Source organism: Electrona antarctica (assembly GCF_951216825.1).
Source record: "Electrona antarctica genome assembly, chromosome: 18".
NCBI lineage: Eukaryota > Metazoa > Chordata > Actinopteri > Myctophiformes > Myctophidae > Electrona > Electrona antarctica.
The window spans coordinates 13,491,685-13,507,281 of NC_136799.1; the positions used below are offsets into that span (position 1 = coordinate 13,491,685).

The 15,597-nt window shown below is 42.6% G+C and overlaps 1 protein-coding gene across 1 annotated transcript in view; it reads right to left on the bottom strand.

Annotated features, from left to right (window-relative positions):
* eipr1 (EARP complex and GARP complex interacting protein 1) overlaps nucleotides 1–15,597 on the bottom strand; it is an 87,934-nt gene that overhangs the window by 27,528 nt on the left and 44,809 nt on the right. The window contains exon 6 of the mRNA XM_079527638.1: nucleotides 5,564–5,700. Coding sequence (XP_079383764.1) covers nucleotides 5,564–5,700 — 137 coding nt within the window. The remainder of the gene's footprint in view (nucleotides 1–5,563; nucleotides 5,701–15,597) is intronic.

Consider the following 15,597-nt stretch of genomic DNA (forward strand, 5'->3'; position numbering starts at 1 on the left):
TACACCGATTGCGGCGGAAGCCATGCAAGGTACCAACCAGCACATCAGGAGCAATTTGGGGTTCAGTGTCTTGCCCAAGGACACTTCGACATGTAGACAGGAGGAGCCGGGATTCGAACCGCCGACCCATGGATCATTGGACGACCTGCTCTACCTCTTGAGCCACAGTTGCCCCAGATAGGAAATTGTGGAGGGCAGCGATCCAGGAATCCCGAGTTGGGGTTGGCTAGACATCACTCTCGCAGTAGCCTCGGAAACCCAGACGTTTTTTTTTCCAGGGAGAAAAACAAAGTCTGGGTCCGAGTCCACTTCAATACGGCATACAGTAGCGCAAACGTCGATCACTCTCTGCTGATTTCTGATCGTCTGCACCTTTGTTAAATTGACGCACACACGTACACACACACACTTCTCTCTCTCTCTGTTGCTCTAATTAATTAGTCTCATGTCGCGCAGATGCGTCTAGATTCTCCCGGCGGATCCTGCCGGGAGCTGCCCTATGCCATAGAAAGCATAGGTGGACCCCAGGCTACTCTCGCAGTAACTAGGTGATAATGGTGACAACGGAATTCCAGCAAACACATAAAAAAATACCCTTACAAAATGTATTGTTTTTTTTACTCTCCCTAAGCTCCTCCTCTGGTGGTACAACATCGCAGTGAGTGGTGTTTTCGTAGATTTACGTTAGAACCAATTAAGACCTATAAGGTTGATGAAAATGTCTTCTAGACCGTTTTATAGAAACCTATGTTTCTATAATGTTAGTGGTTCTCAAACAATTTGACACCAAGGACCCCCAGAATTATCTGTATTTGGCCGCAGACCCCCATCTGAAAATATGTTGTTCCAGGGAACACACATCTTTAAAAGGCACAGGATGTGTACATTGCTGTGTTTATGTAACAAAATAATATATACTTTTTTTTTTAACCAATCATTTCCCTGTATGCCAGCAGTCATACCAGCTCAGTGGCCTTGTGGTTAGAGTGTCCGCCCTGAGACTGGGAGGTCGGGGTTCATCCCCGGCCGGGTCATACCAAAGACTCTAAAAAATGGGACCCAGTGCCTCCCTGCTTGACACTCAGCATCAAGGGTTGGATTGGGGGTAAGTCCCTGCGACATACTAGCGTCATGTCCAGGGGGTGTACTTGTACATCAAGCTGCCTCACGCTACAGAAACAGGAGATAGGCTCCTGCCCTATGGGCCTCATGGCTCGGCAAGGCTACTTACAGCAGTCATCAATGATGACTCATCATCCACTGGAGTGCTGTGGTGGGGCTTACCTACAGAAACACTCTGCCCAATGCTGTATTTTGCGCAGATATTTGCCAGCTGCTTCACAAGCGTCTGGGTATGTTCACATACCTCTACTAGCGATATAGTCGACACTTTCTCCTCATTGGTTGCCTCTAGGCGGCCTCTAAGCCAATGAGACTTATACCCCTAAAACCCATAGTCTGAACAGCATGAAACCCATACTCTAAACGCCGCAAGGTGAAGCCGTGAGTTGAGGCAGAGGCTGCGGCACACAAACTGATTATTTATAAGTGATCATAAACGAGAGCTTGTTGCAGCTGGCAATTATGATCACTTGTTTTTAGGTAGTCAGGGACCTTTTTGGGGGCTACCAAAACACTGTAAAGTACAGTACGAGGGCAGTGTGTTTGTGCAGCTAAACACCACCACAGGAACCCTCAGGGGAAGAGAAACAGAGGCCGGCCCAAAAACACCTGGCGGAGGGATCTCCAGGCAGACACCAAGAGGCTGGGATGCACCTGGCGGAGGGATCTCCAGGCAGACACCAAGAGGCTGGGATGCACCTGGCGGAGGGATCTCCAGGCAGACACCAAGAGGCTGGGATGCACCTGGCGGAGGGATCTCCAGGCAGACACCAAGAGGCTGGGATGCACCTGGTCGCAGATAGAAACACCTGGCGGAGGGATCTCCAGGCAGACACCAAGAGGCTGGGATGCACCTGGTCGCAGATAGAAACACCTGGCGGAGGGATCTCCAGGCAGACACCAAGAGGCTGGGATGCACCTGGTCGCAGATAGAAACACCTGGCGGAGGGATCTCCAGGCAGACACCAAGAGGCTGGGATGCACCTGGCGGAGGGATCTCCAGGCAGACACCAAGAGGCTGGGATGCACCTGGCGGAGGGATCTCCAGGCAGACACCAAGAGGCTGGGATGCACCTGGCGGAGGGATCTCCAGGCAGACACCAAGAGGCTGGGATGCACCTGGCGGAGGGATCTCCAGGCAGACACCAAGAGGCTGGGATGCACCTGGCGGAGGGATCTCCAGGCAGACACCAAGAGGCTGGGATGCACCTGGCGGAGGGATCTCCAGGCAGACACCAAGAGGCTGGGATGCACCTGGCGGAGGGATCTCCAGGCAGACACCAAGAGGCTGGGATGCACCTGGCGGAGGGATCTCCAGGCAGACACCAAGAGGCTGGGATGCACCTGGCGGAGGGATCTCCAGGCAGACACCAAGAGGCTGGGATGCACCTGGCGGAGGGATCTCCAGGCAGACACCAAGAGGCTGGGATGCACCTGGTCACAGATAGAAACACCTGGCGGAGGGATCTCCAGGCAGACACCAAGAGGCTGGGATGCACCTGGTCACAGATAGAAACACCTGGCGGAGGGATCTCCAGGCAGACACCAAGAGGCTGGGATGCACCTGGTCGCAGATAGAAAAGAATGCCAGTGACCGAGAACTCTGGAGGTCCCTTGTCGACGGCCTATACCCTGGAAAGGGTGTCAGGCATAATTCCTTCCATTTGAACCATATTGCTTCTATGGGGGGGGGGGGGGGGGGGGTAGCAGTATTTCATCTGATCTTCATCTAGGCTCCTATCTCCAGCATCCGAGAAGTATTTTCACACCTCTCTCTGCCTATCTCCCTCCCTCACACACACACACACGCGCCGCACACACACCTCCCCTCTCTCAATCTCACTGGCACTTTGCCGTTATCATAGCGATCGATAGCAAGGTGATTATTATTCCTGTAGCAGAGCCCACACACACACACACACACACACACACACACACACACACACACACACACACACACACACACACACACACACACACACACACACACACACACACACACACACACACACACACACACACACACACACACACACACACACACAGATGCGGAAACATGCACACACAAGCATTTGTATGCATATGCACACACACACACACTATATTAGCGCATGCACACATTATTACCAGTATAATATAGTCACAGATACACACGCACACAGGTCGTAAGGTCAGGTGTTACGTGGCGAGTGTGTGCTTGTACACACTGGCCACGTCGAACGGGTCCATTAATCCAGTGTGTCTGTCTCGTTGCACTCCATCTTCGTGTTAGAGAAAACTAAAGGTATGCAACGCTTTTAATTAGACCCGTGAACCACATGGCGGATGCAGGAAGGGCCGTCACGTAACAATGGCTCTTTGAAGGATCTACAGTAGCGATGGACACACTTTGAGAACCACTGCATTTGAGTACTGTGTTACGTATGGAAATCGATACCATATGTACACCGGGTATATAAAACATGATTGGTGGCGGCTGTGGCTCAGGACGTAGAGCAGGTCATCCAATGGTCGGTGGTTCGAATCCCGGCTCCTCCTGTCTATGATGTTGAAGTGTCCTTGGGCAAGACACTGAACCCTACATTGCCTCCAATGAGTCGGTCGGTGTGAATGTGGGAAGTGAGGACGTCGACGTTGACTTGACCACTTCGCCTCCGAATGTATGAATGAATGAAAATGAAGTGGATTGATATCATAAAAGAATAACCAAAATACTATTATCATTATTTTTTACTATTATTATTATTTTTATTTTTTATTTGTCCTTTTTAGTTTTTTGTTTGTATGTTTTGTTTTTGTTTTGTCTTGTTTTTGTTTTGTTATGCTTGTTTTGTTTTTGTCTTGTTTTTTTGTTTGTATTTTTCATCCTTTTATAGCTATGTTCAATATTAAAAGGGCTGGCATTATAAGCTGAGGCTTCTGCCAAACACTCCCTTTTGGTCAACAAAAAATACCCTGAATACATTGTATAAGGTGTGTTTATTTTAAATGACCAACAAACTTGAACTTGAACTTGAACCATTGTAAAGCGCTTTGAGCACTTGGAAAAGCGCTATAAAATGCAATAAAAATGAAATAAAATTCCAATCCATGATTCATTCAAATCACAGACTCAAGTGTAAGTTAACAACACTGACTAATTATTTGCATTTTGTTTGACATTAAAAGCTTGACCTGGCCCCCTGCAGATTACATCAGCACCAATAATGAACCTTTCCGATAATAGCGATTAAAACTCACTTTTGACAACCTTCGCACAAAGTCAACAATTCCCGGTTTAATCGTTTAGGCGCTCGTATCCAGGGAGACTTACTGTACGTGCGAGATCAGAGCGATTGGCAGGGATCCAACAAACAACAGGGGAAATAGTCAAGAGGGCAGTCGCCTTTCGAACACAAGGTAATGGGTTCGATCCCAGGCACTGGCAACACAGCGCATGAGTAGCACGGCTTGGGTGCTGTGTACTGTATACTGTGACCTGATCGTACAGTTGGTGTTAAGCTCCATCTCAGCAATCCATGTCTCAGGGGTCTATTTAGGGCATTGTCAAACGGGGATAGACTCCCGTGCTCTGGCTATAAAGTATTACGGTACTTGAGTAGGTATACTAGTTAAAGACAAATCTTAAAATATCCAATTTGGACCTGATTTGGATAAAAAAACAATACAAAAAAATCCTTCTAAATCCTGACCAAAAACCAAAAACAAATAAAAACATTAATGGTGTTATTATATCAAACAAAAATGACACCCGGCTTGAAAAGGTATATGTTTGTACATGTATAGGTGCAACAGGTTCGAAATGGGATATTTGTGTTTCTAAATATACTTTACTTTATTATATTATTTATTCTTTTTTGTCAAATGGTATCTGTCCATTTCATCGCTATCATCGCTGTCGGGCAGAATGAACTTTACTTTGTTGTATAAGAGTGTCACACATACAAGTAGCACAAACATGATGTGTTATGAGCTTGTAGATCGGCTATTACTGCCATTTTTGATACGTTTTCAAAGTGAAAGTGGTTGAGTGTGTGTGAAAAATGTGGGTATTATTTAAAAAAATATTCCTGGGACATGTGAGAATGGTCCAGTAATAAAATAAAAAATATATAAACTTCCTGTGGAATTTTCTATTTACCCTCCATCACTTAACACCCAGCCTGTAGAATAAAAAACAGGGATGTGGGCATCACTGAGCATCATGAAGCTACCAAAGGACCCACCCACCTCAGACAACAACAATCCGCCACATAATGAAAATCGAATAATAAATTGTCCAGGTGAAAATCACCCGGGTTTAGTGTTCAAGGCCTAGGGTTAAGAAGAACGACAACTTTCAGTGTCCACTTGGAGATAAGAGCTCTCTCCCCGACAGTAAGGATATGTATAATGCACACGTCTAAACACAAGGAAGTTAAGCGTGTTGACTGTAGCTCACCTCATGGTGCGCAGGTCCCAGCCACGTATGGCCGTGTCGTTGGCGGTGGCCAGCTGGCTGCAGTTGTGATGCGGGCTCCACTTGCCCGAGGTGAACTTGAGCTGACCTTTGCCCTCCAGAGTCGCTGTGCTGGAGATCTGGAGCCGCGGGACCCACACACATACGCGTAAGCACACACGCACACATGATGAATCTAATGAATAATTCTCATTATGAGTCAAGAATCTCATCAAATATACACTTTAGTAATGAGCTCATCAACTGCAGCGCCACGTCTGATACACATGAGATAGATAGATAGATAGATAGATAGATAGATAGATAGATAGATAGATAGATAGATAGATAGATAGATAGATAGATAGATACCCCGCATACTATTTTGTGCCAAGGACCCCCGGAAGAGAAGATTTGTGTTAAAACTGTTTGCTTTAAAAATACATATTCATACAAAATTTTCAACATTTTTGAATAGCCAAAGTATAAAGTATGGTTAAAGTGGTTAAAATGATGCTATATTAACTACTTTCGCTGGGGACCCCCTGGTGCCCCCCAAGGACCACTATAGGGTCCCCAGACCCTACATTGAGAACCAATGTATAAAAATTGCACGTATTATTATTATTATTATTATCATCATCTTTAGGCAACGCAAGGTCGACACAAAGACCACGCAATTCATTTGTTTTCCAAAGAACAAACAGGGCACACGGCCACAAAGAAAAGCCCCGGCCTGTTCAAGGTCAGAGCATTAACGCGGGCGGGCGGTGGTGCACGGTGCCAGCTGAGCGCGCGGCGCAGCGTGGCGCATGCAGCGCGGCCTCATGCAGCATATGGATCGCTGTGTTCTGAATGCCTGACAGCACATGGCTGTTATTGACAGGAACCCATATGGTCCTACCCCCCCCCCCCCCCCCCCCCCTCCTCCTCCCTCCCTCCAGGCGTGAGCAGACCCCGGAGGCAACGAGAGCATGTACCTGTCTCTGCTGCTCCCTCCGTCCCACTGCTCAGGTCAATGATGGAAGAAGTACTAGATGTTTTTATCAATAAGTAAAAGTATCAATACCGCAAGGCACTGTATAGACATACAGTATGTAGGTCCGGCATTAAAGTTTCACTTGAGTAAAGGTAGCAAAAAGGGTATTGGCATCAAAATGTACTTAACAGTAGCAACAGTACAAGTACGGATTTTTTTTTAAATGTTTTAAAATGTATTAAAAATCTTCCTTTGAAAATAGAAGCTCTGTAGATCGGCTATCTTCATATAGCTATAATACAGTATTAAGTAACTACAGTTTTCAAATAACTGAGATGCAGTGGAGTAGAATTTAAAAAATATATTGAAATTGGATGTACCTCAAAATTGTACTTAAGTCAAGTCTCATATTTAATAAATTTCATACGACAAGTGAAGACTCAATGTGCTTCACCCGTGTGAAGTAAGTGGTGCAACTCCGTGTGGGGGTCCCCGGGACTTCCAGACCCGCAGAAATGCACCCAGGGTGCCGGACCGGTTCCGGCGAGCCGCCCTGCGTCCGAAACGGTCGAGAAATGACAGAGTTACCGTGTGGGGGTCCCCGGGGGTCCCTCTACTGTACTGTACTGTACCACCTGAAATCATCATATATACAGTTAAAATGTATGTGTGTGTTAGGCTGCACAACAGTGACATTTGGTTTTGAAAACCAACCAAATGCTATTTCCGTGCTCAGACACAGGTAGCCAGCCAGCCAGCCACCCAGCCAGCCACCCAGGCAGGTACACACAAAGCTACTTAAGGAAGTGGTTGCACCACATAAAAATATATGACTCAAAATTTAATTTACACGTGAGAATGAATCGGGGCAAAACAAAATAATAATAAGATTTTTAAGTACAGAACATGAGTAAAGTGTCCTTGGTTCCTTTGCACCCTGCTGCTAAGTCAATGCTCATAGGCCCACTAACCTCTGCCTCACCTTGCTCCCATGGAGGGAGGATCTATACATGCCATCCCTCACTGTTATTCATGCTTCACACACGCAAAGAAAATAAATCTCTTCTTTGGACTCCTTATAAGTGATATTTCTTTGTTAAAATAAGTGTTAAATACCTCTACATTCTAAAGTAGGCTATACTCATTGCTATAGACTGGACTCGCAGCGGTTCCCAAACTATTTGTTACGTCCAGACCTGGCTGACGCACCCCCCACAATATTTGAACATATATACTGGTATATATATATGTGCAACACATGACATACCGGTATTATTCTAAATCGTCCACCTGAATATGTCACATAAGCTACAGTATATACTGTAGAGACATATATTAGCTATATCCACATACTGTATGTGCATATATCCACATATATGCACATATATGAACCTGAATATGGCATACTGTATATTCTGCATATACTTGCCATATAATATGTTCACTTAACCCATTCTGACCTGAGATCAGATTCTAAAAATGTCTTCTACATCCTGACAGTTTTCTGAAAAAGCTATGTTTCTATGTCAGTCGTTCTTCGATTTTTCAACAGCTCATAGCGCGCCACTCGGTGGCGCACTATGAGCTTGTAGATCTGCTATTTTTCAATAGCTAAAGCATAACATAATGCTAACACCAAAAGGGGTTCCCGCCCAAAATGGGTTAAAATAAAACCATAGCACCACCTTTTCATGTCACGCACCCCCTAGGAGACGCTCACGCACCACAGGGGGTGCACGCCACGCACCACGGTTTGGAAACCCCTGAGTGTTTGTTCAGTTGGTCTCCCCGTCTCTCAAGCTCTTTAGTGAACAGATTTATTTATTTATTTTCCCCAGGTCTGGGATGCCAATTCCAGTGATGCGGGGCTGCGGCCGCATCACTGGAAGCCAAATCAAACCGGAGGTGTGTTTAAGATGGAACTAATTGAAATTATTGCACAGCATGATTAATTATGCTTTAGTGCTTTGTGACTGAAAACACTGAAGCCTTTCCTGTTGGACTTGGCTCAGCACAGTACTACAACAGGACCAGTGGTGGAGAGCAACCAAGTACATTTAACTCAACTACTGTAAAAATATATGGTATGTACATTTAACTCAACTACTGTAAAAATATACGGTATGTACATTTAACTCAACTACTGTATAAATATACGGTATGTACATTTAACTCAACTACTGTATAAATATACGGTATGTACATTTAACTCAACTATACGGTATGTACATTTAACTCAACTATACGGTATGTACATTTAACTCAACTACTGTATAAATATACGGTATGTACATTTAACTCAACTATACGGTATGTACATTTAACTCAACTACTGTATAAATATAAGGTATGTACATTTAACTCAACTACTGTATAAATATAAGGTATGTACATTTTTTTTTCAACAATATATTTATTTTCCTTTTTACACACAAATGACAATACACATATACAAAAAACAACAATGAACAGTACAAGACAATTACTGATATAAAGAAAGCAAAACAACAATAACCAAAAACAACAAAACAAAACAAAAAACAACAACAACAACAGCACTACTCCTCTTCAGCTCCATCCATTAGATGTGACAAATTATTGTTCTTTATGTATCTCATAAAACGGCCCCACACCTCCTGAAACATTTCTTGTTTGTCCTTAAGAATGTATGCAATCTTTTCCAAAGGTAGACATAAAGACAATTCTCTGAACCACTGTGTAATACTTGGTTTGTCCGGCCTCTTCCAGGTCAATGCTATCACTCTCTTAGCTTGTAAAAGACATATATCTATAAACATTTGTTCATTACGCTTTATCTTGTGTCCCTCCGGATATAGACCGAGCAGGAAGAACTTTGGTTCTGGTACAATATTTATTGACAAAATCTTCTGTATTTCCTGCCCGACCTTCCCCCAAAACTCAATCAATTTTGGACAGGACCATAGGCAGTGGAACAATGTGCCTCTATCTTCACCGCATCTGGTGCATACATCTGGAATATTACAATTATACTTATTAAGTTTCACTGGTGTAATGTACACTCTCATAAGCCAATTGTATTGTAGAAGTTTTAGACGAGTATTCCCAGTCTGGGATTGAGCTTGTGCACAAGCCGTACTCCATTGTTCCACTGTTAAATCCTCCTGAATATCTGTTCTCCAGGCATTAAGCCTATCTTCCGAGGATTCCGGAGAAAAGTCAACCAATAGGGCGTAGAAATCTGATATTAACCCCCTTCCGAATGGGTCATTAACCAAAGCTTTCTCCAGCACAGACATGGATGGGGCCAGCATGGATTGCCCCAGATTAGTTCTAATAAAGTCCCTCAGTTGCAGATATTTAAAGAAGTGTTTGCGAGGGATATCATATTTAATGACCAGTTCCTCAAACGAGAGCATACTCCCCCGACCCCTCTCAAATACATCCCTTAATTGACCTATTCCCCTATCAGCCCACAATTTAAACCCCCCATCAGCTCTACCTGGCACAAATTGATTATTACCCCATATTGGGCTGAAGCGAGAGAGACGTGGATGTTCTCCCAAAAATATATTAACCTCATGCCAGACTTCAATCATTGTTTTAACTATAGGATTGCTTGTAATTCTTTTTAGGTTTTTATAAGTATCTGAGTAAATATAAAGGGGGAGTGGTAACTTCAAGGAGCTTGATTCCACATCTTTCCATGCCGGCGCCGCATCCGTTGTAAAGTAGAACATTAGTGTTCTCAATTGAGCTGCCCAAAAATACCACAGCAAGTTAAGACACTGTAATCCTCCCCTATCATAGGGTAGATAAAGTAAGGACAATCTAAGTCTAGGACGTCTATTGTTCCAAATAAAGTTGGTAAACAATTTCCTGGTTCTAGAAAAGAAGTTTGGTGGAGGTGACAAGGGTACGTTCTGAAATAAATACAATAGCTTGGGAAGTACATTCATTTTGAGTATATTAATTCTGCCGATCAAAGATATTGAAAGACTTGACCATCTATTAATTGAATTTTCGATTGTGGCTAAAATTGGGTCATAATTGGCATTCACAACCTCTTCCAACCTTGGCACGATTTGGATTCCCAAATAAGTAAAGGCATTTACTGGTCTGAAGTGACGAACATGACCGGGAGGGTTTGATCTTTCTTCCGAGTTCAGAAGCATAATGGATGACTTAGAGTTGTTTACTTTGTAGCCAGATATGCGACCATACGAAGTTATTAGATCCAGAATAGCTGGGACAGATATCTCCAAATTTTTCAGGAATAATATTACATCATCAGCATATAAAGATATGCGGTGCTCTAGATTTTCTATATTAATACCTGTAATTAGTGTATGTTCCCTTACAGCAATTGCAAATGGTTCAATTGCGATCAAAAATAAGAGTGGTGATAAAGGGCATCCCTGTCTACAGCCTCTATGGATCCTAATCGGTCTAGATATATTATTGTTGGTTAGTATTTCTGCATATGGATCGTTATACAACAGTCTTACCCATTTACAAAAGTTCTCCCCCAAGCCAAATCGACCAAGAAGCTCGAATAGAAACGGCCACTCTACGCGGTCGAAAGCTTTTTCCCCATCGAGAGATAAAAAGGCTGTATCTGGCGCCCCCTCCTGGACATGCAATAAATCCAATACTCTCCTTACATTGTGAAAACCCTGGCGGGCCACCATGAACCCATTCTGGTCCTCATCTATAATTTCAGGTAGAATAAGTTCTAGTCTCTTTGCAAGTATTTTGCAAAGTATCTTAAGATCAGAATTTAAGAGGCTGATTGGACGCATATTTTCGCATCTATCATTTGATTTACCAGGTTTTGGCAAAAGTATAATGAGGGCTCCTCTCAAAGTGGGAGGCAATACTCCCTCTTCAAAAGATTCAGTATACATGTCCAAGAGGGGTCTCGCCAATCTGCCCGCAAATCTTTTATAAATGTCTATCGGCAGACCATCAGGCCCTGCAGCTTTTCCAGACTTCATATTACTCATTGCCTCCAAAATCTCACCAATACTCACATCTGCCCCCAGCTTTTTACTGTCTTCCTCTCGAATTTTAGGAATATTAATTCCATCCAAAAAGGAGCTCTCAACTACATCTTCTTGATTTGTCTCGGAGCTATATAATTTACCATAATAATCTCTAAATGCCTCGCAAATTTGGATAGGGTCTTCTATCGTCTCCCCAACATCATTTTTTAACATGTTGATTGCTCTTTCAGTTTGCATTTGTTTAATGCGCCAGGCTAGAACCCTGCCAGACTTCTCACCCTGGTCAAAGATAGTTTGTTTGAGCTTTAACAAATTAGCTGCTGCTTTGGAAGCGGATATTTCATTATATTGTGCACGTAATAATAATATTTCCTGATGTAATTTAGGACAAGGCTTCTTAAAGTAAGAACCTTCCATAGCTTTAATTTTTGATTCCAGTAATATAACTTTTTGTTTGTTTTTCTTTGTTTTGGAGCTCGTAAAATTTATAATCTGTCCCCTAATAAAAGCCTTAAATGCTTCCCACCTTATAGTTGCCGATGTTTCATCCGTATTTGTAGCAAAATAGGTGTCTATTTGTTCTTCCAAAAAAGTTATCAGCTCAGGGTCCTGGAGCCATCTCTGCTCAAACCTCCACTTAGGGGGGTCCCGCATCCGACCTGGGTCTACATAAATCAAACTATTAGGAGCATGATCTGAAATTAGGATACTATCATACACACAGTCCTTAACTCTATTTACAAGACTTGCAGAAACCAGAAATAAATCAATTCTACTGTACGTTTTGTATGTACTAGAATAGCATGAGTATGCAGATACACCAGGGTTTCTATCTCTCCATATGTCTCTAAGATTTAAGTCTTTGGAAAACTGGTGAATAACTTCCCTACTTTTAGAGTGAGTTTTGTCTGAATGAGTAGATCTATCTTCAGTAGGATTAGGGGTCACATTCCAGTCCCCCGCTATCAGATAATGACCCCCAAGAGATGTCAATAATATAAATAAGTTACTGAAAAACTTTGGGTCATCATTGTTCGGTGCGTAGATATTTACCAAAATAAGACACTCTGCAAAAAGATTACCTTGAATTATCAAATATCGCCCCATTTTATCGGCAATTACCTTAGTAACATTAAATGGGATAGATTTGTGTATAAGAGTCATGACCCCCCTAGCCTGGGAAGTGAAAGGTGCTGAAAACACCTCCCCTCGCCATATTTTCCTAATCCTAATATCCTCATTCAGTATCAAATGCGTTTCCTGGAGAAAGACAATACTCGAGTGGATATCTTTTAACCTTCCCATCACCTGCTTAACCTTTTTGATTTTTTGTAAACCCCTACAATTCCATGAAGTGAATTTAACCTCCAATTCTCTAGCCATAATCACATATCTCAAATGACTTTTCTGAACCTGAATTTAGAGCAGTGCCTTCAACAAACAAATAAACACATAACATGAAAACAAAGGCTGCGACAGTGAGCCTGAAAAACAAAAACCCCAAAACCCCTGAGCCCATCGAGTAGGCTTGCCCCCCCCCCCCTGCTTCCCACTTCAAAAAGGTTAAAGACCACTCCACACAATGTGAGGAATGACCCAGCATCACCATTCGCCTCGTGATAAACTCTCCCTCCCCCAATATAAGTGAAAACAGAATTTAAACCATAGTATTAGACCTTGAGCAGAAAATAAAAAATAAATACAAAAAATAAAATATTTTTTTTTACAACCGATGTTTAATCTTTTCCCTTCCCCCATCTCTCTTTTTTTTTTTTTAAATATATAATATAATTATACTTTATTTTTTAATAAATTATTTTTTGTATAATAATACTGTATATACACATGCACATACACGCACATGCATGCATATACATACATGTGCACACACAACCCTTAGTAGTGAACTATCCAAAAACATAGTTTTCCTGGTTTTATTAAATCCCCCCCCCCCCCCCCACCCATTGCCTTCTTTTAAATTTAGATTGTGTATTTAATGTAAAACGAAATATAAATGTGTACCAAAAGAGTACACTATTCTGCAATCTATCCCTTCAAAGTTGTGCCATGAAAGCCCTGTGGCAGGGGACACTACACAAAATGCTATACTATAAATCCGGGTGTAGTACCGGAGGGTACCAGCAGTGGTGCTCCCTCAAAATTAAGATGACCCTTAGGTCTGTACAATGATCCGGAACTGAAATACAAAACCGGGACCCAGATGCATCATGGGAAATTGAGTCCCGTGCCGAGACACGGTACTATAGTGTCATCATTTATCCCCAATTACTATAATAAGTACAAACCACACGATCTAGTTATAGGATAATAATAATATAAAGCTTCCCCAACCAAAAAACAACATCAGCCTGAACCATAAACAAAGACGGGGAGAAAAAAAGAACCCCCACGGCCCCCAACATATTAGCCTTCAGCTAACAGTAGCTCCAAGATAACAACAAGCTAGCATATCATTCAAAACAAATCGAGACACTAAAACCAAAACATTTAACGTCATTCAGAGTACAACTCAGTATAAAATAATATCGCGTGCCGAGCACAACTATGATCTGAACATATCAAAATTATATCACGGTTTACTGTATAGAAAAAAATACATTAAAGGGATATATAAAAAGTTCTGTGCCCCGTGTTGGTTTAGCTGCCTCGGGCTAGCTAGCTAGCCAGCCTACCTCACATCCTCACTTCTCCGCGGCTCCACTGCTGACTGCTCCAGACACGTCTTTTATTCGTCGAATAAAGTCATCCACGTCCGCTGGTTTGTCAAAGGACTGAGTTTTGTTTTTATATGTCACCAATAACCTAGCTGGAAACATTATTCCTTGACGTAGCCCAGGGATCTCTCGAAGTTTTTGTCGGACAGAGTCAAAAACTTTTTGCTGCTTGCGCACCTCATCGGTTAAATCGGGATAAAGTTTTATAGATGTATCCCCGTGCTTGATTTGGCCCTTGGTTCGAGCAGCCCTCATCACCTTCACCTTGTCTCTATTGTCCAGGAATTTCATGATGAGAGTCCTCGGAGGAGCGTTGTCTTCTCTTCTCGGCCCAATCCTGTGGGCCACTTCAATGGTTAGCTTCGACGTTAAGAACCTTTAGCTCCATTTGCTTGTACTTCTTTTCCAGGTCCTGGACCTTAGCCTGTAAGCTAGCAACAATGTCCTCAGTGCCAGAGATGCGAGTCTCCGCACCCTTGACTCGTTCTTTGCAATCTCCGACCTCTTTCTTCATACCTTCAATCGCCGACATGACTGAATCTAACTTTTGTGAGAATTCGGATTTCATCTCCTTGATAGCCTCGAGAATAGAGCAACTTGCACTCTCTGAGCGACGGCCCGTGTCTTCCCCCTCAGCTCCCGAGCTCTCAGCCCCAGCCATGTTGCTAGCATTAGCTTCCCCGCTTTCCTTGGACCCAGCAGAACCAAAGCTCAACTTGGCTTGGTTTTTGCCACCTCGTTTGGGCATTCTTTTGTTATTCATCATCAGGTTGCTTAAATAAAACTGCTCACTTTTCCATTAGTCTGTTTTTTTTGTTAAATAATTTGTAACAAGCTGCGGAGTTGAGAGACACACGTCCGTCTAGCTTGCCGCCATCTTGAAAAATAGGTATGTACATTTAACTCAACTATACGGTATGTACATTTAACTCAACTACTGTATAAATATACGGTATGTACATTTAACTCAACTACTGTATAAATATAAGGTATGTACATTTAACTCAACTACTGTATAAATATAAGGTATGTACATTTAACTCAACTATACGGTATGTACATTTAACTCAACTATACGGTATGTACATTTAACTCAACTACTGTATAAATATACGGTATGTACATTTAACTCAACTACTGTATAAATATACGGTATGTACATTTAACTCAACTACTGTATAAATATAAGGTATGTACATTTAACTCAACTACTGTATAAATATACGGTATGTACATTTAACTCAACTACTGTATAAATATACGGTATGTACATTTAACTCAACTACTGTATAAATATAAGGTATGTACATTTAACTCAACTACTGTATAAATATAAGG